Source organism: Nesoenas mayeri (assembly GCF_963082525.1).
Source record: "Nesoenas mayeri genome assembly, chromosome: 1".
Classification (NCBI taxonomy): domain Eukaryota; kingdom Metazoa; phylum Chordata; class Aves; order Columbiformes; family Columbidae; genus Nesoenas; species Nesoenas mayeri.
In genome coordinates this window covers 122,901,563-122,923,404 of record NC_137541.1, presented here as the reverse complement: position 1 = coordinate 122,923,404, position 21,842 = coordinate 122,901,563, and the positions used below count along the sequence as shown (strand labels likewise).

The 21,842-nt window shown below is 43.5% G+C and overlaps 2 protein-coding genes across 2 annotated transcripts in view; both read left to right on the top strand.

The window, feature by feature from the left end:
• Nucleotides 1-835: 835 nt before the first annotated feature.
• Nucleotides 836-21,842, top strand: part of MRPS6 (mitochondrial ribosomal protein S6) — a 47,657-nt gene continuing 26,650 nt past the window's right edge. The window contains exon 1 of the mRNA XM_080364032.1: nucleotides 836-1,018. Within this exon, the coding sequence (XP_080220158.1) occupies nucleotides 974-1,018 (45 nt within the window). The 5' untranslated portion in view covers nucleotides 836-973. The remainder of the gene's footprint in view (nucleotides 1,019-21,842) is intronic.
• On the top strand, nucleotides 15,054-17,567 carry SLC5A3 (solute carrier family 5 member 3; the record flags this gene model as incomplete). Its single annotated transcript, XM_080361894.1, has 1 exon — nucleotides 15,054-17,567. The coding sequence occupies one exon, from the start codon at nucleotides 15,054-15,056 to the stop codon at nucleotides 17,193-17,195; it is 2,142 nt and encodes a 713-aa protein (XP_080218020.1). The 3' UTR covers nucleotides 17,196-17,567.

Below are 21,842 nucleotides of genomic sequence, written 5' to 3'. Positions count from 1 at the left end.
AGAGTATAAGGCCAAGGGCACGCACCGAGCATCACCAACTGGGAAATGCTTGCCCAGAAGCTCCCTGGCCAGGAGCACCCAGACACTAAGGCCAGCCATCTTCCAGACGTGCTGTTTTACCTCCATCCCGTCAACCCCTCGGTGGCTTGGCGTGGGTCACAGCCACCTGCCCTTGCCTCGGTGGGTGATGGGCTCTGAGGTGCCCCGAGGTTCTGGAAGAGCATGGGGTGCCCAAAACGTGTGCAGCCCCACCCCACACCCAGCACCCCCTCCTCGCCCTCCGGCACACGGGCGCTTCTGCCCCTGCCGTGCCGCCCGCTGCGTGGGGACAACGGCGCCGCGGCCATGGGCGCCGGCAGCTGGGAGCCAGGCGCAGAGGCCCCCCATGCGGCCAGCACTGTCCTTCCCCCCCACCCCGCCATGTGCGGTCTCGAGTGTGTGTGTGCACGGAGGCGGGCAGCGAGGAGGCGGACACAGTGGAAATTTCCACTCCCTGCAGCAGCCGCAGCCGCCGCCGCGGCGGGAAAGAGGAAGGCGGGCATAGGCCCCGAGCCGCCCCGGGGGGAGGCGGTGCCCACGCCGCGGCTCAGCCCGCCCGGCTCGGGCCCGCTCCCCGGCGGCGGGTGTCCCCGTCCCACCCCCTGTCTTCCCCCCTCCCGGCCCGGGGCAGCCCGCGGGCGGCCGCGGCCCCCCGGCGGGCGGGCGTGTGCGCGGCGGAGGCGGCGCTTGGCGCGGGCAGGGGGCGGCGCGGCGGAGCCTGCGCAGCTGCCGGCGCCCTTTAAGCCGCGCAGCCCGCCCGCCCGCCCGGGTGTCTGTGCAGCCTGGGAGCCGCGCGGGCAGGAGCCGCCGCCAGCACTGCCGGGGACGCGCCTTCCTCCTCCGGTCGCCCCAATCTCCGGCATCGCCGCCGCCCCCTCCTCCCCACCTCCTGCCCTGCCGTATCCCCACTCCTCCCGCCACAGTCAGCTCTAAGATGCCCCGCTATGAACTGGCTTTGATCCTGAAAGCCATGCAGAGGGTGAGTGAGGGAGGGGAAACGGGAGGGAGGGAGCCAGGTGGGACCTGATAGACCCCCAGCGTCACCTCTGTGCCTCCTCTCACCGCCGCTGCACGTCCCGGCGGGGCTGGGGGCGGCCCGTCCGGCCCCTGTCCCCGGGGCGAGCCCTGCCCTTCCCGCCCTCCCCTCCGCGCTCTGAAGCGGAGTTGCGCAGCGTGCTTCATGCTCCTGGCTGGCTTTCTCTTCCTTCTCTCCCCTTCCTCTTTTTTTCTTTCTTTCTTTCTTTCTTTCCCCCTGCACCTTTGGAGAGTTTGCTTAGCTGCTCCCCTAGAGCCGCAGTCCCCTTCTCTCCCCCCTCTCCTTTGGTCCGCAGGTAAGCAGATGCCACAGTTAGCGAAATCGATCAATTTCTCCTTCTCTTACCCTCCCCCCTCAGCCCTGCCTGGTGCAAGTGAACTTAGCCCTTCCCTTGCCCCTGTACGATGGTGCCAGCACGTCCCCCCTTTCCTCTGCAGCACCAGTGCTTTCCATTGCCGTCTGCTTTACCCCTCACCACCCCCCTCCTTCCCAGAACCTGTGATGTCTTTGCTGGGCACCTTGCGAGGTCTCAGCAGCCCCACACCAGGTCTCCTTGCCTCTGGGAGGCCTTGCAGTGAGCCTTGGCGGGGGAAAGCAAGGACTTGCTCCGGCAAGCTCCCCCTCGGTGGGCTGCAAGCTCCCTGCTTCTCCAGCCCGCTTCTCTACCAGGGAAGTCTTAAGAATGTTATTTTTTTTTTTTTTTCCCCTTGCCGTTGCTAACACCAGTTGAGCTTTGCTGATACAGCTGGCCATATTGCCCACAAGAAGGGTCACTAGCCGTTGCCGCTGTCTTTGGTGGTGTGATGATAAGCCGTGATGCGAGAGCGTGGGGTTATATGATGCTCTTTCTGTTTTAGAAGAGCTGAATCAGTGCGGGGTGGGAGGGGGGGTGCGTGTACTTGTGCCTAAAAATAATAATAAAATAGAAATGTCTCTACATAGATGGGACCCTTTATTTGGAAAATAATAGCTGATCCTGGCTCTTCTCTAGTACCTTCTATAGCCTTTGTTTATCTGCTACTTTCCAGCTTAATATGCAGTGCTGGTGTTGGAATGTAGCGGCACTTCGGCTAGGCTGTAACCCTTATGATCTGACCCAGTGTGGACACGCTGTTGTATTTTAACCTTCATTTAAATGAACATGTATATTTGTCATAGAATAGCTGGAAGCTAGATAGCATTGCTGTGTTTCTTTTGTAGTTATGGGAGCATGTCTTCATGTATTACATGTACTACATATACTAGTACATTTCCATTCATTTTACATGTAGCATCCACATGTCAGGGTTGGCTTTTTTTTTTTAACTTGGCTGAACTGCAGAAGCTGTAGTAGACTTCTCAGGTGAGTCCTCTAGTGGAGAAATAGAGCAACTGGGGAAAAATTTGGTGACTGCTGCACCACCTCACAGAGCAGCATTCATGCTGACAAAACACAGCTGCTTCTGGTGGACTTGGGTTGTCAACATGTGTGGTTATGTTTTTCTGTTTTTTTTTTAAATTCCCCTCCCTCCCTCGCCCTGTGTATAAGCTGTAGGTAAGGAGATGGTAAGGTGCTTTTTGTATACGTGCTGTTAATGTGGGAGATGCATTATGCTGTGCAGGCACTATAAATGCAGAGCAGGACAGAAAACATAGCAAATCTGACTTAATAATGAGATACAAATACACTGACTACTCTGAAAAGGTGCCATGGAGCGCTGTTCTGGTGGATGGGACTTTGGTTCAGAGGATTTGAGCACAGAGACACAGGGATAAGCTTTTAGCTGTAAGATGCTTCTAACAAGCATCGATGCAACCTTTTCCTCTTTGAAGTTTGTGTCTTTAGTATATTCTTTACTGATAGATGTATCTTAAGGTGTTTTCAGCTTTATGATTATGTTAAAACACTTACGTTTTGGTTCAGGTGTGCTGCTGTTTCTAACCTTGTTGTAACTCTAAAATTTAGAGAGTCCATCTCTAGATGCTGTGTTGTTAGTGTGGTGGTTTTTTTGTTTCTGTTGCTGTTGACAATACACCAGATCTAGGTGTGTTTTTGTGTTCAAGTATCTTGCTACTGCTGCCTTTCTTGTATAATGAGAACACTTGAATTAAAAAAAAAAAAAAAAACAAAATAAAAAATTGTAGTGGTTATATGCTTACATGATGCTACTGAATCCTGGCAAAGGGGTTGCTCTAATGACCTCTAAAGCAGTGCATAATCTTAACCATAATGCTAATTTAAATTATTCAAAACATGAAAACCTGCATATGGGGCTAATAAAACAGCCTGAAATTATGGAGTGACTAAACTCCTTCCTGTAGAAGCTGGGGAGATCATATATAGTCTAAAATAAATTACATTACTTCTTAATGTTAGTGTATCCTGCGGAGCTACCTTGGGCAGGTGTTCACCGTCTTGCCATGTCAGTTCCTCTGTGCGGTGGCTGTGTGCTGCGGTGCCTACTTTTAGTCTGAGGCTTGAGCGAGTGCTGACTCTTCTCTTGGTGTCTGTGGCATCCTTCCTCATCTCTGACAGCTCCCCTGCCTTGCCAAAAAAGAAGAAAAAAAAGTAAGCCCCTGCTGCCTGGCTTCCTTGTGCTTTAGGGCTGATGTTAACTCCTGTGAGCTCCCTGTCAGCTTAAGCACAAACCTTCTCAGAGCTGTGGTCTAGTAGACTTTCACAGCTCTCTGCAGAGGCAAACTTTGTGATTCTGTGGCGTTTCCCTCACTCACAATTGTTTTTAATAGTTACCTTGGCATTTTTGTAGATCTGGGCTGAATAAATACCTCAAATTCATTTTTGTTGCTTTAAACTCTGTTGCTCCCTGGCACTGCTTGCGTTCAAGTTGGGGATTCCTCCTCATTAATTTCTTGCATGTGGCTTCTGTTGTGAACCATGAAGTCTGGTTGTGCAGCTGGTCCCCTCCCTACCCCGCTGGCCTGGATGTGGTTGTAGGGAGAGCATGACCCCTCAGTCCCACCTGGTGCTCCCATGTCCCTTTGATTCTTAGCACACCTCCTTAGAGCCTCTTCTGCTTTCCTTTTGTGTATAAAAATGCTACACCCAAGAGCTTAGAGGGGTGTAAAAAGGGGAAAACTTTTATTCTCTGGCATTGTCACCAGTTGTCTGTATATACTTTTCTCAAAAGCTTGTGACTTTATTCTGAAGTCAAAGCTGAGCAGCCATTTTCTGTCCTGTTTTGTAGGTAGGGTATGATCAGGTAATTGACTTGCACTAGAAATACTATGTTTGTAAATTGCTTGTGGACAGATGCCTTGATCAGCAGAGGCCACAGTTAGTGACTCACAAGAAAACAATAGAAGCACCTCCAAAATAATAACCCCCCCTACTTCTCTGCAGTACCACTGTATTTGAAAAGTAGCTGCAGTGAGGGACTTGGATTGTGTTACTCTGTGTGTCAGTATATGAAGAAGATGCTTTGGGGAAAGAAAGGTGTGAGGCCAGTGAAATGACTGGAACTTCAGGTGGAAATAATGAATTTTGTCCCTGTGTGTGGCTTTCTGCACTCCAACGTGCAAATGACAAATAGCACAGGGAGTTTGATGGCAGACCTGTTATCAGTACCGTACAGAAGCGTATAAACAATACGTTGCCGACTCTCAAGAGCCTGAGTCAGAGCCTACAGTTGTGGTGAAGGTAGAGGTGCAAAATGAAGACACAGCTGTTTGTGCTCTAAACTTACTATTTATAGCAAAAGATGAATTTCTAATTATTTCTAACTTTCTCCCAGGGGACTCATCTTCGGCTTTCAGCAGAGGGATTGTGGCAGAGCAGGACCCTTCGGCAGGAAGGGGTAGTGACCCGCTAGTGAATTAGCAGGAGCTGTTGGCTTGCTGGAGAAAGGAGAGCTCTTCAGGGAGGCTTCCTCCTCCTACCCTCCTGGTCCTGCCAAAACTCCCTTGAGAGCCTGGGGAAGGAAGTTGGGGGGGGGGGGAGGTGGGAAGGGGAAGGAAGAGCTGGAAATGGCTTCCTGTTGCTCTGATGCTGTTTTGCAGACTGACCACAGGGCGGCAATGCGAGACACCCTCCAAGGAAAACTGGCAGCCTAGGGGACCTAGGACAGACAGACAGACAGAGGAGGTGGTTGGTGTTCCCATGCTGTTCTTGCTGCTGCTCGACTCTTGTGAGCTGGGACATCGGTCTTCAGCAAAACAACTTCGTAACTGGAACTGGAGTGAATGGACAGTCTGAAAATACTTTATATTGGAGTATTTAACTAAAAAATAAGGAAGTTTGTCAGGATTTTTAGTGGTGTGCTCTTCTCTCACTTCGCGTGTAACAGGGACAAATACATAGTATGTGATATAGTCTAACACCTAATTACCTTACTTCAGCAAATACCTGGACTAGGAGATTCATCTACTCACCTCTTAATACTACAGTGAATTTGGGCTCTCAGTTTGACTTGCATGTTCACACAATATATCTTATCTTCAGCATCTGTTTGTTGCCTTTGGAGTGGGTTGCTGCATTTCAAAAATTCCCCACCTGCTGTGGAGATTGTGAGCTATTTTAGGAGAGCCAAAGTAATGGGCAGTAGTGTTGCTTGACATTTTGACTATTACACTTGATTGCTGTGTAGGCAGCTGCAGCAATTGGGCTTTTGGTATCTTAGTTGCTAGGAAGAAGGAGGGGAGAACGCAGAGGGCAAGAAGCAGGCAGATACTGGTTTTGTTTTCTTTCTGGTGAACGTACCTGTTCTTACAGTTGAATTGTACATCTTCCCTGTCCTCCCCTCTCACCTTAGCAGGTTAAAATTACACAAAAGTTTTTCTCCGTTTCCTTTGACTTTCTTAGGCTGAAACAGGTTCCACTTCACACTATAATGCCAGCAGGGTAAGGACTTTTGTATTAGGATAGTGCTGGAAAGAATACCAGAGAGTTAGAAATAGAAGACAAGATTGGAAAACCAGAGGATCTGACATTGACTGTCCTGTAGGAGTCTGCTTTTTGTTTTCGGCCTTAAGCATTTCTGTAAGAATAACTGCATTTTGAAATGTATGATACAGATAGCATTTGAGAATGATACCTTCTTGGCTAATGTTTGCCACTTTTCAGTCTTAAGACTTCAGAGTGGTCCTCTTCTATGTTTCCACTAAGTGTGGGATATGTGTCTGGCTTGGGTAAGGTGGGAGGTAGAGAATTATTATTTTTTACGAAACGGTTTAAGACTTTTTATAGCAATTAGCTAGGTGAATTTGGCAAAGTTGTCCAAAGTGACTACTAAGTTGATGGCTGGAATAAGGGACTCAAAAGCCCCTTGGTTTGTACAGGCTTCTGCAGCGTATTGAGTGATGTGCTTGAGTGAGCGTATGTAATGGGGTGAACTAGTTAACTCGGCTACTCTGGATCCCTCAGCTGTAGAGCCACAGGATTGTGGGCAGGCTCTGGTGTCCGTGCTGGGTCTGACAGACTTCAGTGAGATTTGGCTAGCTCCTCTTCAGCGGGCAAGAATTGTTGCTTAACCTTTAAAATAGAACTTCTCTTTGCACCCTTTACCTACTTAGTAATGTGCTCTTCTGTCCTTGCTGTGTATCTCTCCTTGTTTGTTTGCTGTGTGTATATATACATGTGGATGCATCATGTATATGTACAGAGAGATGCTTGTAAACATCAGCATGAGAGCAGATTGTCCTTTAACTGTTGAAAAAGAAAGGAGGACCTGTTGTGATAAAATAGTGTTATTGTTCTCTGTTGTTGCAAAAACCCTCAAAAGTGACTGACTCCTTTAAAGATGTCTGTTATATCACTTAGAATAAGCTGTTAATTCAAGTATGGATGTGCGTATATATTTGTTGTTTTCTAATACATCATACCATAATTTGTAATGATGGAAGTTCTTGCTTTCTTTGCATATTCTTCTAATACATACATATTCTTCTAATACATACAAACCGCAGTTTGTAATGATGGAAATTCTTGTTTTCTTCGCATGTTCTTTCTGAAGCTGATTTCTTCAATTCACTTGTTCCAGAGCTGTAACACTGGCAATTTCCACCCCAAAATTATTTTGGTGGTTGTTGATTATTCATGAATTAACTTATGTTGTTTTTTGGAAGACTCCAGCCAGAGTAGGCTGCTAATTCTTTGAGTCACAGCTGCCCAGACCCTCTCTGCTACAAGTCTGTGGTTTTATAGGAGTTGCTTATGCAGAAGCAGTTGCTTGATAGAGCTGCATATACCAGTTTCCATGCTGCTTATCTGAGGGGCAGCAGGAACCACCAGGCACCAGGTTGTTCCTTGTCAAAGCTGCCTGCCCAGTGGACCAGCAGGAATATCTCTGGTGTGCGTTTTGCAGAAGAGTTGATAAGAAGGTAAAAAGGAGGACAGATGCGCAAAATTTAACTAGTTACGTAGAAGTGTGACAGAAAGATGGGAAGTAAAAATGCGGAAAATAAGGCAAGTGAAGGGCCTGTACTATAGGGTCACTGGTGCTGGAAATGAGATACTGCAGAAATGCATTTCTCGTGGTGGGATGAAGGGAGGGAAAGAAGATGGTGTAAAGGAAGGGTCATGATCTTTATAAATATGAATGTGAAGAACTACATAGGAACTATTTTTCTGCTATTTCTCACATGTTTTTACATTCTGGTTTGTCCACTTGCAAGCCAGTCTTTGTGCTTCAGTTGTGCAAACATCCAAGGAATAGGAGTTAAAGGTGCGTACAGAGCATGGATACAAGAAGGGAATGTGTTCAGTGGAATTGATGTGTTTGAGGCTATTAAAAGAAAAAGTTGCTGTCTGGTAGCATTTAATACAGGTAATCACAAAGCTTGATGTAGAATAGCACTAGCTGTTTTATAACAATGATGTCTTTAAGACTTCTTTCCCAAAGAAGGATCAGAAATCTCACAAGAGCATCCAGCAGACTGGGAAGCTTGGAGGTCCTCAAACTTAAATTCTAGGTTTGTGTGCCCTGGAGACTTCTATCTCCCCTTTCAGTAAAACTTGTGATGCTTTATGTTACTGGAAAGACTGTGGGCAGCTATAAATGTGATGGGAACTTGAAGAAGTTCTAAATAAGCTTAATGAGTCTGTTGTAGTGAGGGTTTTTTTCCCTTCCTAGTATTTTGCCCTGTTGCATGATGACTGACACACTGATCCTTTGTCATTCCCCAAGTAACTTCTGAAATCTATGCTCTCCTAGCCAAGATCCTCTTCAAATGGGGTGAACCAGCATATTTTTCTAGGCTAGCAGTATGACAGTTACATCAGTTACTGATGAATGGTGATAACCACCAACTGGATCACAGCTTTATACCTTGCAGCTAAAGAAAAGTGTCATCTTCAGCAGTGGTAGAGATTTTACAGCACTTACCTGATGGTGTGTTCCAGAAAACTTGATTGTGTGGTCCCAAATCCTCTACAGAAATCAGTTATGTACATGTTGATGCTTTTTTTTTTAACCTATTCTCTTGCTGCTGTTCTTAGTGACTAAGTACTTCATCAAACTAATTTAGGTAAATAGTACTTGCCAGTGGCAGTAAAAATGTTTGTGCTTCTGAACTTTAGGTTGTGACAAGAAGCAATTTGAGTCTCGAGGCTCAGTGTCTCTCTGCAGCTTCCAACTTAGTGTGTCAGCTGATGTGTTGACACACTTACCTGGCAAGGAGAATTCTGCTTGATGCGAGAATCTTCTATTTTTTGCCATCTCCTAGAGGAGAAACCCTGTCCTACCTCCATTAAAATGGCTTGCTATCCTTCTTTGCCCTGTTGTGCTCTTTACTTAGTTGCTGGTGGCCACGTGCCTCCTTAGTACCCTCCTTCCTCTTCTGCTTCCAGTTCCTCTGTAGACGGAAGAATGTCACCTGTCTGCATTTGCAAAGAAAAGCACGGTTTCCTTGCTGAGGGATGGAGCTGCCTATCGTGACAACCTGCCTTTGGTCATTTGAGCCTCTGGTAGTTATCTGCTTGAATTACAGCAGGGGCATGAATGATTTTCTTTGTTTGCAAGGGAACAGTGGCCTGGTTCCTCAGAGGTGCTGAGCAGCAGCTGTGCTTTCCGCTCCCTTTGGAGAGCCCAGATAATATCTGTCATCCATGTAAACATAAGCCAATTCTTTGGACTGATAAGGGGAAAAGAAATTACTACATACACATTTTCTTTAAACTAATACTCAACTTAAGCCGGTGGACTAGTCTTTCTCAAGGCCTGAGTAAGATCAATAAAGTATGTCTAGCCAGGCATAGAGAAGACAGTCCTTCTTTCTGGTATCTCTGTTTTAACAAATAAAAGAACTTTCTGCCTCCTTCTATCTTCTTCTTCCTCCTCTTATGTATTTGGAGTTTTCAAAAGAAGCAAATAATTCACTATTCCTGACAGACTGCTGGGGACTGACTCATGAGGAAAGAAACCATCCAAATGTGAATGCCACAGGCCAGGCAGTGGTGTGAATTGACTTGCTGAGGCACTGGCAGTGGTGCAGGTTTCAGAAAACAAGCCACCTTCCTCTGGCTTTGCAATTCAATAGTACTGTACTTGTGTTTACGCAGTGCTGAATGAGCACTACAATAAAGCTGCAACCTCTTTTGCTCCTCTCCCCCCCTTTTTTTTCCCTTCCCCTTAGTTTGTGCCTTGGTGGGAGACCTAAATAAGTATATACACTTGGGATGTGGGGAAGAATGTTTAAAACCAACTAAATTGATCTACTACTCTAATGCTGTCAGTTGCAGTGCCCTTCAGCTTCTGTTGGCCTTAGGGTACTCCAGTTACTACTTCTGTAATAATCACAGTAGCATTGCATTTCTGCCTGGCAAATGCAGCGTAGTTCTCTGTTTCTTCTGCTGAGCTGCATGCTGTGAGGTTACTTATTTCTTATGTCTCCTTCAGAAGTCTTGTAGCAAAGAATCAAGAAGAGTATATTGCGGAGCAAGCTTCTTTTTCTGATGCTGCAATAAAATGAAGACCAGAACTGGAGCGATTCATGAAACCCCAGGCAAAAAAGAAAAAAAGGCATTATGTGTTCATAACAACTCCTTTGAGTGACTGACTTGAACCTTGCACCTCAAATTGTTGTTGTTTTGTGTTTTTTTTTTTGTTTTTTTTTTTATGACAGTGATGATTTGTAGAGTTGCCTCTGCGGCACCTGTGTTCTCCAAGGCCAGCAGAAGTGTCAATGCTGTACCACTTTGGGGAAGCAGAGCACGTGTGGCAAACAGGTTAGTCAGGTCGCTGCTGGTTCAGGTAACTTGTAAATATGGTACTCTTCTATTCCAGCCTGTTGAGCTGTTGAGAATGCCAGTCCAGACCTTAACTCAAGTTATTTATTAGAATGCTACAGGTCAGCTTCTGTCTCTGAGCTTTCCTGCTTCTTGCAACGTACCCTATTTGCCTCAGGTGGGATTCCTGCCCGGCTTCTCTGCCCATCTCCTGGTTTTCAAGGCAAAGTCCTGAAACAGCAGACCTGGATGTTTAGGGCTCTGTGGAACAGCTGGCAAGGATAGCCCCTGCCTTCTCAAGGGCATGTACTCCAGAAGGATAAGTTGATGTGTATTAGTTATTCCACAAAGAATATTTGTGCTCCTTTTTTTTTTGTGTTCTAGAGTGCTGCAATAAATGGAACAAAGCTTTTTCCTTATTTTTTTTTTTCTGAGATAGGCTGCCTCAGAAAACCTTGGGCTTACTGTGGAGCAGTGGACAGGTAGGAACTCGCTTGCGTGTCCGTAGCAGCATGGGTAGGCCAGCCAACACACTTGACAGGTTGGATGTTGTACAGGCCTGCTTAGGGCTTGAGACTGTTCTTTTTTGTCGGGGAGAGAGATTGTCACAATTCTCCCTATTGATGTTGAGCCTGGCAATCTGGGTATGTTTCTTTAATGCAAATGAGTTGTTCAGCAGGCAAAATGCTGCTGATTTGAATTAACGTACACCTGCTTGAAGAAGGTGGGAGCAGAGGAGGAAAACATTGCATCTAACAGCGAGCCTTCAAACTACTTTGAAGTCTAGCAACAAAGCTAAGTATGTACATAATTTGCTAACAAATTATAGCAGTGGATACTCCTGTGTGATACATAGGCATCTGCATCCTCAAATTAACCCTTAAAGCATTGGCTGTTGGGACTGACTCTTTAATTGCAAGAGAAAAGGGAAGTCAACTGAGAAACTTCCCTTCTGCTGAGAAGAGCAATAGACTGAGCAGAAAACAAATAGTTGCTTTAGGGCTGGAGCGGTTTGATTCTGGCATATTTAAAGACCAGTCTTATTAGAAAAGCACTGTGGAGAAAGTTTTTCCTTTAAAACAATCATACAAGTTTCTCCTAAAAGTCCCACCCTAAATCTGCTTTGCATTGTCTAATATCTCTTCAGGGAATTGCTTGAGACTTTTTTTTTCTTAAAGGACAGGCTGCCCATTGGAGAGACATATGCATTGTTTCACCAAAGCTGTAGCCTTCTGTCTTCAGACAAGAGGGAAGCACATTGTTTTGTGTCTTTGATATGATCCAACCAGAAAACAGCCTTAGGGAAAAAAATTCACAGTCCTTGGCAGCAGGACTGTCTTTCTGTCTTTTTCTTCTGTCAGTGCCACAATGTATGCTGCTCTAATAACTTGAGATTAAACTCGGATGAGGCGTCTCAAAAGTCCTTCTTAAGACTTGAGGTCATAACTTGCTGAAAGTTCAGAGTGCCGAGTCTCATTTTTGTAACGAAAAAAGAGTTCCAGGGTTATTTTAGAACTAGGTCTAATAAGAAACTGGTACAAGAAGCTACTTTAGTACAGCAATTTAGTGACAGTGCAGCAAATTTGTAGCGGCTACTGAAAACTTTCCACCTTCCTTCTCAAGCAAGCTGAACCCTGCAAAGTTCAGGCATTGATGGCAAAGTTGATGGTTGAGGTCTCTGTAGACTGTTTATTTCAAATACATGGTCTGGCGGTACCTTCCAGTGGAAAATGCTCACAAAACTTCACATATTATTTTGGTTAGAATGAGCCCATTATAGTTTGGCAAGTATCCTAATTGAGAAATGTCATAATTCAAGGGCATCTGCATCTTGTACACTTCTCAGAGGGGTTGAACATGCTTGTAATAGTTGTATTAGGAGCTGGGTATCTCTTGTATCAAATAGACACAAGTTTAACAAATATTTTTGTGATTTGTGCACATTACTGTATATAGTTTTGTAAGGTCATTGATTAACCTACGGGTACAGGGAAGATGGTGGGAAGTGAACCAAAGTTCAACTCTGTCTGCAGTAACAGAGTAGGACAATAGAAGAGGGAAGATACTGGTTATTGCTATTTGTTTAGCTTGCCCATCTAATTTTTTGTGTAGTAGTTTTTCTTCTTTCTGTCTGGGTAAAATCTCTCCTTCCCCTTCCCTGAAAATATTTATAGTTTTGGTATAAACACTATGAAATAATTGCATTTAAAATTTAGCTGAGTGAGGTAAAAGACACAGCACCATTGAAGTGTTACACAAAAGTTCTTAAAACTAAGAATGGTACATTATCATTGTATCTGGTGGTGTCATATAATCTGAAGTGTTTATAGTTTTCTATTGAATTAAACTAATATACCATTTAACTCCTGTCACATCTGCTGGTGGGGATAAATGTGAATTCTTCTATGGAAGAATTCACAATACATCTGTGGTTTGAGGCTTGTGAGCATGGTAAATTTAGCACACTACTGTAATCAGTCCATTTTGTGCCATGTCTCCGTAGTCTCATTATTGGCTATAACTCCAGCAGAATGAATATCTAGTCTCATGCGAGTTTGTGGTGGTAGTGGGGAACCCTTATTATCTTTTTTATTCTGAACTGCTCTTGAAAAACAGCCAGCTCATACAAATAACATGATTGTGAATTTCTCTGTAAGGCTGAAGTTGTGGTATGCTGTTAGCTATTTTTAAAATACATCTGCCTTAATGAGAAGCGCACATTCTTTTATCAGTACCGTTGCTGCCTTTAGTGCTGCACAAAGTAGAGCAGGGGGGGAGTGTGTGTATTTTCAACCTTAATTATAGTTTTTATCAGGGTCTGAGAACTTGTAATGTTCTTATTTACTTGTTTTTTTTTTTTTAATTAACAAAATGAATATGCTACAGGGATGCTAAACAGAAACCACCCAAATATTAAAATATGTTATCTGGGTGTTTGCATTAATCTTAGGTGGAACTAGGGAAATGTGAGCTTTAGCATTGTGCCAAAGCACTTTGGCAAATGAAGTCAAAGGGGGAATGCCTGAAGTTGAAGAAAAAAATGCAGTGATTTTTTTTGTTTGTGCCTGCATTACCTTTACTAGTGGGTGGGAAAAAGGAATGGAGTCAGACCCTGTTCCTTACTCTTCTGCAATAATCTTCCGTACTCAAGATTTGTGTTTTGATCTTTAAACTGAAGCGGATATTAGCTGTGGTCTTCTCTTCCCTTGCTGTGCCCATTTGTTGTAGGAAGTAGAAGAATCTTATGTCCAGCACTCTTTAAACCCCTTAACTGGTTTTGGGTAGGTACAGGTAAATGATACCTCCGAATGCATAGATACAAGCTAGGAGCATCCTGTCTCTATGGTAGAGGTAGGAACTGATGTGCAGCTCTTCAGTGCCCTTTCCTTTCCCACCTGCCTGGTTGTCTGCCAGCAAGTCTTTTATTATCCCCTTCTGTCCACTTTGAGCACTTCAGTCCTGCTTGCCTAGATGACTACCTGTTTCCTGACATGCTTTGGTAGAATTGGGTGTGACTGGGGATTTGGGAACAGAGCAGCAGGTTGTGCTCTGCCTCAAAACCTTCTACTTGTGATGTTAGTGGTCCTCTCCATGCTCGGATGCAAACAGGCAGTGCAGGGAACGGCGCTTCCTGGCATACCAGCGACTATGACTGCTGCCGAAATCCACCCGTTTCTCCCTCCTGTGCCCCAAAATCCTGAAACCACATGTGTGTGGGTATATAAAGGCACATGGTAGACAGAAATACCCTGAAGTTGAATGTCAGGTGTAGTTTTGCTTTTATCACTTGCTTGAATGGAAGTTTTTTTTTTTCCACGTAGATTACATGGGATATGTATGAAGAGCTTTTGGAGTGAAGTGTTACCCTGTGATTGCACCCGGACAGGTGCAAATTTGCCTAGAACCTAAGAAATAACCATGATTCTTCAGCTGATCTTAAATTTATGTTGTTTTTTGACAGCATTGTTATTTCACTTTGATTTTTAGCTTTAGCAGCCAGTTGGTGTCTGAAGTGCATGCATGTGATGCCAGGACCTGTCAAGATTGGTGGGGTGCAGTGCTAGAGCAATACAGGAACTGACTAGCCGAGTTAATGCTCCTTAGGGGTCATTTGTTGGTTTTGCCTTTTTCTATTTTTTTCTCTCCATAAGGTTGCTTGAAAGAGGAAGGCCTGATTAGTGTTTTGAGAAGTAGACTCTGAAGTAAAGAAAAATAAAATGTATTTCTGTTCCTTGCCTTGTTCTGGGGAATTTGGACCATTTTAATACTCCAGAATTGCTGTGTTCCTTAAGGTACTTGTAAACATTAAAGTTGACTTGAAAAAAGGCATTACTACTTAGTTCTACGAATATTTAATTGTGTGTGTTATAGATTGCATAAATACAGCAGGAAATATAAGGGGGAAAAAAATCTGTGGTGTACAGTCATTGTTTTACTAGACTTCAAATTTTTTCTCATTACTTCATGAAATTCCTCTCTAATTCAATCTTTGTCTTTTGTCTTTGCTGCCTTGCAGGGTTGGTACAGTAGGCCTCACTAAACTTAGCTGCAACTAAGAATTTCTCCTACATCAACTGAGTTAAGGCTGATGCTCTTGTGGAATGTGGATTAAAAGTGCGTGCTAAGTTCCAAATTTCCATTTGAGAAGCGGAGAAAGTAAATGTACCACAACCACCAGCATCAGGACAGCAAACCAAGGGACAAAGAATTTGATCCACAGTGTTGATATATGTTAACTGGTTCACGTGTTGCTTAAAAGACGTTGGCTGGGGGGCGAGAAGTGGACGGCAGCTGTGCGAAGTCATTTTGTTTACAAAAATGAGGGCTTCTTTGGAAACAGCAGACATTGCCATTGTGGCACTGTACTTCGTGCTTGTAATGTGCATAGGTTTTTTTGCCATGTGGAAGTACAATCGGAGCACCGTAAGCGGCTACTTTTTGGCAGGGCGTTCTATGACCTGGGTAGCTATTGGTGCATCTTTATTTGTGAGCAATATTGGAAGTGAACATTTCATTGGGCTCGCAGGATCTGGAGCGGCAAGTGGATTTGCAGTAGGTGCATGGGAATTCAACGCCTTAATGCTTTTGCAGCTTTTGGGATGGGTCTTCGTCCCAGTCTACATCCGGTCGGGAGTATACACCATGCCTGAATACTTGTCCAAGCGTTTTGGAGGGCATAGAATTCAAATATATTTTGCAGCGTTGTCTCTAATTCTTTATATCTTCACGAAACTCTCAGTTGACTTGTATTCAGGGGCACTTTTTATTCAAGAATCACTAGGTTGGAACCTCTATTTGTCGGTTATCCTCCTTATTGGAATGACTGCGCTGTTGACTGTGACTGGAGGTCTTGTGGCTGTCATCTACACAGACACCCTTCAAGCTCTGCTTATGATTATTGGTGCCCTCACACTTATGATCATAAGTATTACGGAGATTGGTGGGTTTGAAGAAGTTAAAAGAAAGTACATGTTAGCGTCACCAAATATTACGGCTATCTTGTTAACCTACAACATTTCCAATACCAATTCCTGCAATGTCAACCCAAAGCCTGATGCTCTTAAAATGTTGCGTGAGCCAACAGATGAAGATATTCCCTGGCCTGGATTTCTGTTGGGACAGACCCCAGCTTCTGTCTGGTACTGGTGTGCTGATCAAGTCATAGTTCAGAGAGTTTTAGCTGCAAAAAACATTGCTCATGCCAAAGGATCCACTCTGATGGCAGGCTTTTTAAAGTTGCTGCCGATGTTTATTATAGTTGTCCCGGGCATGATCTCACGAATACTGTTTGCAGATGATATCGCCTGCATTAATCCAGAGCACTGTTTCCAAGTCTGCGGGAGCAGAGCTGGATGCTCTAACATTGCCTACCCACGTTTGGTGATGAAACTGGTGCCGGTTGGTCTGCGGGGACTGATGATGGCTGTGATGATCGCTGCACTGATGAGTGACTTGGACTCGATATTCAACAGTGCCAGCACCATCTTCACGCTTGATGTCTACAAACTCATTCGGAAGAGCGCGACGTCTAGAGAACTGATGATTGTAGGAAGAGTCTTTGTTGCGTTCATGGTAGTTATAAGCATTGCCTGGGTCCCGATAATTGTAGAAATGCAAGGTGGTCAGATGTACCTTTATATTCAAGAGGTAGCGGACTATTTGACCCCACCGGTGGCTGCTCTGTTTCTTATGGGTATCTTTTGGAAGCGTTGCAACGAGCAGGGTGCTTTCTATGGCGGAATGGCTGGGTTTGTTCTTGGAGCGATACGGTTGATACTGGCGTTTATCTATCGTGCTCCGGAGTGTAACCAGCCGGATACTAGGCCAAGCTTTATCAAAAACATCCATTACATGTATGTTGCGACAGCTCTGTTCTGGATCACTGGCATTGTGACCTTTGTGGTGAGCCTCCTCACGCCTCCACCTACCAAGGAGCAGGTTCGAACAACCACTTTCTGGGCCGTGAAAAACAGGAATGTAAAAGAGAATGCCGCAAAGGGGGAGCTGTACAAAGTGCAAGAAAAGACCATCCTCAAGTGCAATGAAAACACTAACCATATCATTCCAAATGGCAAATCGGAAGAAAATCTTAAAAATATTAAGCCAGAGGATATTAATCTTCTGGTTACTTGCAGAGATGACAGCAACCCGGTGATTTCTGTGAGTCACTCTGAAGTCGAGACACCAGTTGATTGTTATTCGAACGGACAAGCGGCTTTGATGGGGGAGAAAAAGCACGAGGAAGAGACGGATGACAGAGAGAGACATTTGAAATTCATAGATTGGTTCTGTGGCTTTAAGAGTAAAACCATGAACAAGAGAGCTGTTCGGGAGATGGAGGAAGAGACTGTTTGTTTACAAATGCTGGAAGAGACTCCAAAAGTTAAACTATTACTAAATACTGGACTGGTCTGTGTCTGTTCACTTGGAATATTCATGTTTGTCTATTTCTCTTTGTAAGTGAATAGTGAACTTTTAAGGGTATGGCTAAACATACAGAAGTTGATACAGGTCTCTGGAGACTTTGTTTTATTGTTTTTCTTTTTTTCTTTTCAAATAACATAACTGCAACCAGGCATTGTTTACGCTATAATTGTAAGATCAACTCAACTTTAGCCTATTTAGAGACCATTTGAGACATGTTGTCCTATCTCTGCTGAACACAGAATGTGTCATGTGGTGTCGTCTTTTTTCCCTTTTTCTTTTTTTTTTTTTTCCCCATTTGCAGCACTAACCCTTTGTTTTTCCATGTGTACATGTATAAATATACCAAAGGCAGGTGGCTGCATTTGAAGTCGGGCAGTTACAGAACTCAGTCGGCGTTAGAGTGATGGTAACACGCAATCATTTACCTATGTGTAAAATCTAAGCGATTAAAGCTCTGTCAAAAGACCTTTCTTTTAAGTGTAAGGCTGCGATGCACATCATTGTGTAGTCATTCTTTGTAACATAGCTGTATTACCTTGGCCAACTTAGCACTTTTAAATTTTGCTCTCTGCTTCTCTTTTTTTTTGTTTCTCATTTCTCTTATGGCAACAACAGGATGATATTTTGTCACATCTTGTAGCACTTAAAACACGACAGCTGTTAGCAGCTTTCTGTCTTATTTCTCTAAGAAAATGTTTGTCTTTTTGATTGTATCCACTGTAAATTCCATTACTGAAAAGTTACTCTATTTAAAAAGAAAAAAAAGAAAATAATAAAAACCAACCTGGAGATGACAAAGTGGCAAGGGAGGAGAGGGGAAAAGGGAAAAAAACCCCCATACTCTTCATGTCTTTTAGCATTTTGAAATAGAAGAGTATATGTATTCAGCTGCTTTGGTCCCCAAACATTTAGGACATTAGGATTAGCCTCTCTCTAGAGAAAAATCTGTACATAGGTTCTACCACACGGGAAGAAGAGAAGTGTGAGATTTTGCATGCCTTCAGTTTGGTAAGCACACTGAAAAACATCTTTTTACCTCTGGTGTGTACATCTTGAAGGAAATACTCTGCAGCCATACCAGTGCTGCATACTGAATCTGTAAGGGAAGAAAAAGAAGTGAGAAGACAAGAGAAAGGCGAATTGGGGGAAAGAGGTAGAAGTGGTCCTTGTTTTCCAGAGTCCTTTTGCCTTATACCTTCTCCCACTTTGCCTTTCACACTGTCAGACTTTTTTTTTAAGGATTGACTCCTAAGGGATTCTGTGTTAGGAGAGAAGGAGCACGTGCTGTCCTAATCTGTGTCAGCAATTGAGGACATGTCTGTGCAGCAAGTTGATGGAGCTCTGCAGTCCAAAAGGTTGCAGAGCTTGGTCTGCTTCACCCTTGGTAAAAAAGAATGTGTCGCCATCCTGGGTGCTCTTGCCCTTATGCTAATCCAAGTCAGGGCCTGTTTTGGGGTGCAGAGGCCACCTGACACCATGTGGCTGCCCTCGTGGTGTTGAACTCCCTTACCCTCCAGGACAGAGCGGTTGTATCCAGGCTTCCCATGAAAATAATTCCTCCAGTTGTCTTTGCTCCTGGGCTTGTCTCAGGACTTGTTTGGAAGAGCTTGAACTAGCTAGGCCAAAAATGGTGCAAGGGACCATGCTGTGACAGTTAAACAGCATCGATTCAAGGGTCCAGAAATGTTTCCTTGGCATATAAACAGGAACCAATCCCTGTGGGTGAAATAGTTCTGTTAATCTTGCCTTTGACTGCTGCTGGGAGTTTGCTTCCCAGCACAGTGGTGCTGTGAGCTGCAGGCCATCCATATAGCTTTTAGTAGTATGTACAATGCATATTTTCAGATGAAATTAACTTACATTTTTGTTGGGTGTTCTGTTTTTTAAGTCAATTGAATCCCATTAATTCTGAGACTTTTAAACAGAGGCTGAGGTGTCCCACCTTTCTCCACTTTTAGTTGTTGCTGCTGGAAAGCAGACTACTCAAACTGGAAATACAGTAATAAGTGTAGGAGCAGTGTTGCAATATATGTAGAAGAAGAGAGTTGTACTGGAGTCTTGATGTTAATACCAATGTGATAAGACACACTTATGGTTTATGTGACTGGCTTTGCTCAGAAAAATATCTGAAATCCTTTTTAATGGTAAAATCATGGTGTGTGAAGTATCTTAATAGCATCTCAAATTAATTCTTTAGGAAGGATAGTACAATAAGATAGATGTAAATCATACTTCGTTGTTTCTATGCAGAATAAAGTAATCTAGGGCAAAATTTCATCTTAGTGGGCTGAAAAGTGGCAACTTGTAGAGGGTAAGGACAAGTCTCAGTCCATCAAATACCTTCTCGAAAAAGCTGGGACCTGGCTAGTAAGCCTAATTTGGCACAGGGAAAAAGAGACTGATGTACCAGGCGGTGTCCCTTAGTAACGTGGCATGTCTCTTTCTATCAGGAGCTGGTACTTGGATTTTCCAGACCAGTCTTCTTTACTCTTGATATTAACAAATGTGTTGCCACTTGACCTGTGAAGCCAGGTTAGCTCAGGGACCCTTCTGCTTGGCTGCTATTGCTTCATCTGTGCTTGCTTGCTTCCCAGGGTGCCTCATGCGGTTATGAAGCTGAAGGCATGGCTTTTATTGCCACCTGAGGAGTGATTTGCTTAGAATAGCTTTTTCCACCTTGTTATTCCTCCTCTCTTCCTCCCCAAATAATCTACTATTTAAAGAGAATGCTGTAAAGAGTTAATACACAAGATGTCTGTGTCCTGTGCAGCATAACTGCAGTCGGGTCCATGGTGAAAGTATCCTTTGATTGTGGTAGGGAGTCATTATCCTTTGCAAATGTACCGTGCAGCCTTTGACTGTTGAATATGAGATAATCCCTTCTCCCAGTTAAAGTATTTTCACTTTCACTAAACTAACAAGTTGCCACATAAATCTCTGTGGTAACTGGCAGTCAGTCGGGATCTTAATAAAGTAATACTTTGCATCCCCCCATCTTTAGACCTGTTATTGTGAAGGAGATTTTAAACAGATTATTTCTTCAGTGCTTTTCCTCTTAAGTTGTTTAAAAATGTGTTTCTATGCTACTCTCTGCCTAATGCCGGCCTCTTCAGTCATATTCTGTTTTCATGTCTTAGAGGTCATAGAACTTGCTAATGTTCTTTGGTGTGTGTATAACCACTTAATAAAAGGCCTTTATTTGGAAAAAAAAAAAAACAAAAACAAACCAAACCCAAAAAACCCCACAACAAATTATAAGGCTTCAAGCAAACTGTCTATTGGTGAGTGAGTACCTTGCCCTGTGTTGTGGACCTAAGTATAAGAAGTTTCTTGAGGGTTTTTTTTATAGCGTAAACATGCCTTTGCTAATTTTCTGATCATGATCTACATGGGAGGTGTTAACCCAGGTTAATACGTTTTGGCTCAAACACCAGCTTTTTGGTGCAGTAAAAACTACAAGAGTGTCTCCCGTAATGGACAACCACTTCCATAAATTTGGATTCCTGGCCTCCTACTCGGTGGGACTGACTAGTCGTGCAGGGCTAGGTCCAGGAGGACACGTGCTTCTGTCTCGCAGCGATTGGTTTATTTATTGCCTTGAGCTTAGAATGACAGTCTTGGAAAAATTATTTTTGTTTTGGAATGACACCTTTTTGTTGTTATTTCCCTTAACTTATTTTTCTGTTAGGGTATTTGAATTTTCTCCCAGAAATTTGTTAGAAGCCTTTTATTTAAAAAAAAAAAGCAAAACCAAACAGGCTTCTTGGGAGCTTAATAGCACATTCTGGGAGTTTGTTCTTATTTAATTTTTTTTTTAATGAACGATTTGATGCTATTCTCTGACAAAGTTTTTTTGTTTGTTGGTTTTTGTTATTTTTCCTGTTTGCTTTTACTAATAGCTGAAAGGAAATGGTGAGAGATTGTAAGAAATTAAAATGGCCTTCAATATACCGCTTGTGTATTTTCTACTTCTCCGCTTCTGTGGTCCCCTTCCCACCCTAATCCCCGAAGGGCCAGCATGAGACTTCTGATGCAAGTCATGAGAGTCCTGTAACTGAGGAGTGAAAAGGATTTCCCCTGAGGTTACAGTGAAGTGGGCAGAGCCATCACAGGATCTCTGCCCAAACGCTTAAAGCAGAAGATGCTTACAACTTTAAAACGTACAGCTTTATTTTTTTATATATATATATTTTTTTAAATCCTAAGATAAAGGAGGTGTTGGGAGATGCTCCCTTTCAGAGAACAGGATATGCGGGAGAAGTTAGAGTTGCTAAGCTCTAGCTTTCTTGAGGAAATCTTTGGATTTAGCATGTATAGCGAAGCAAAAATACTCATCTGTTAATTTGGTATTCTGTATGTTCTGTGCCCTTAAATGTAATTGTTTTGAAAATAAAACTAACCTTGTTATGTGATGTTAAGAAGCTGACTTGTGTGCAATGTTTTAATTTTTTTTATGAAAATGTTTGTATATAATTAAATGGTTTAATGTGCTTTAACTGGCCTAAGGTAAAGAGTAGTCCTAGAATGTAAACATATATAATTAGGATTTCTGATTTCACTGTGAGATCTCTGAACTCTCTTGTTTTGCGAAGTGGTTTGTTTTGTTTACAAAACACTTTCTATTATTTCTTTTATGGTGTTGGTTTAAAGGCATTTGCTTCACTTCTGTTCTAATATTGA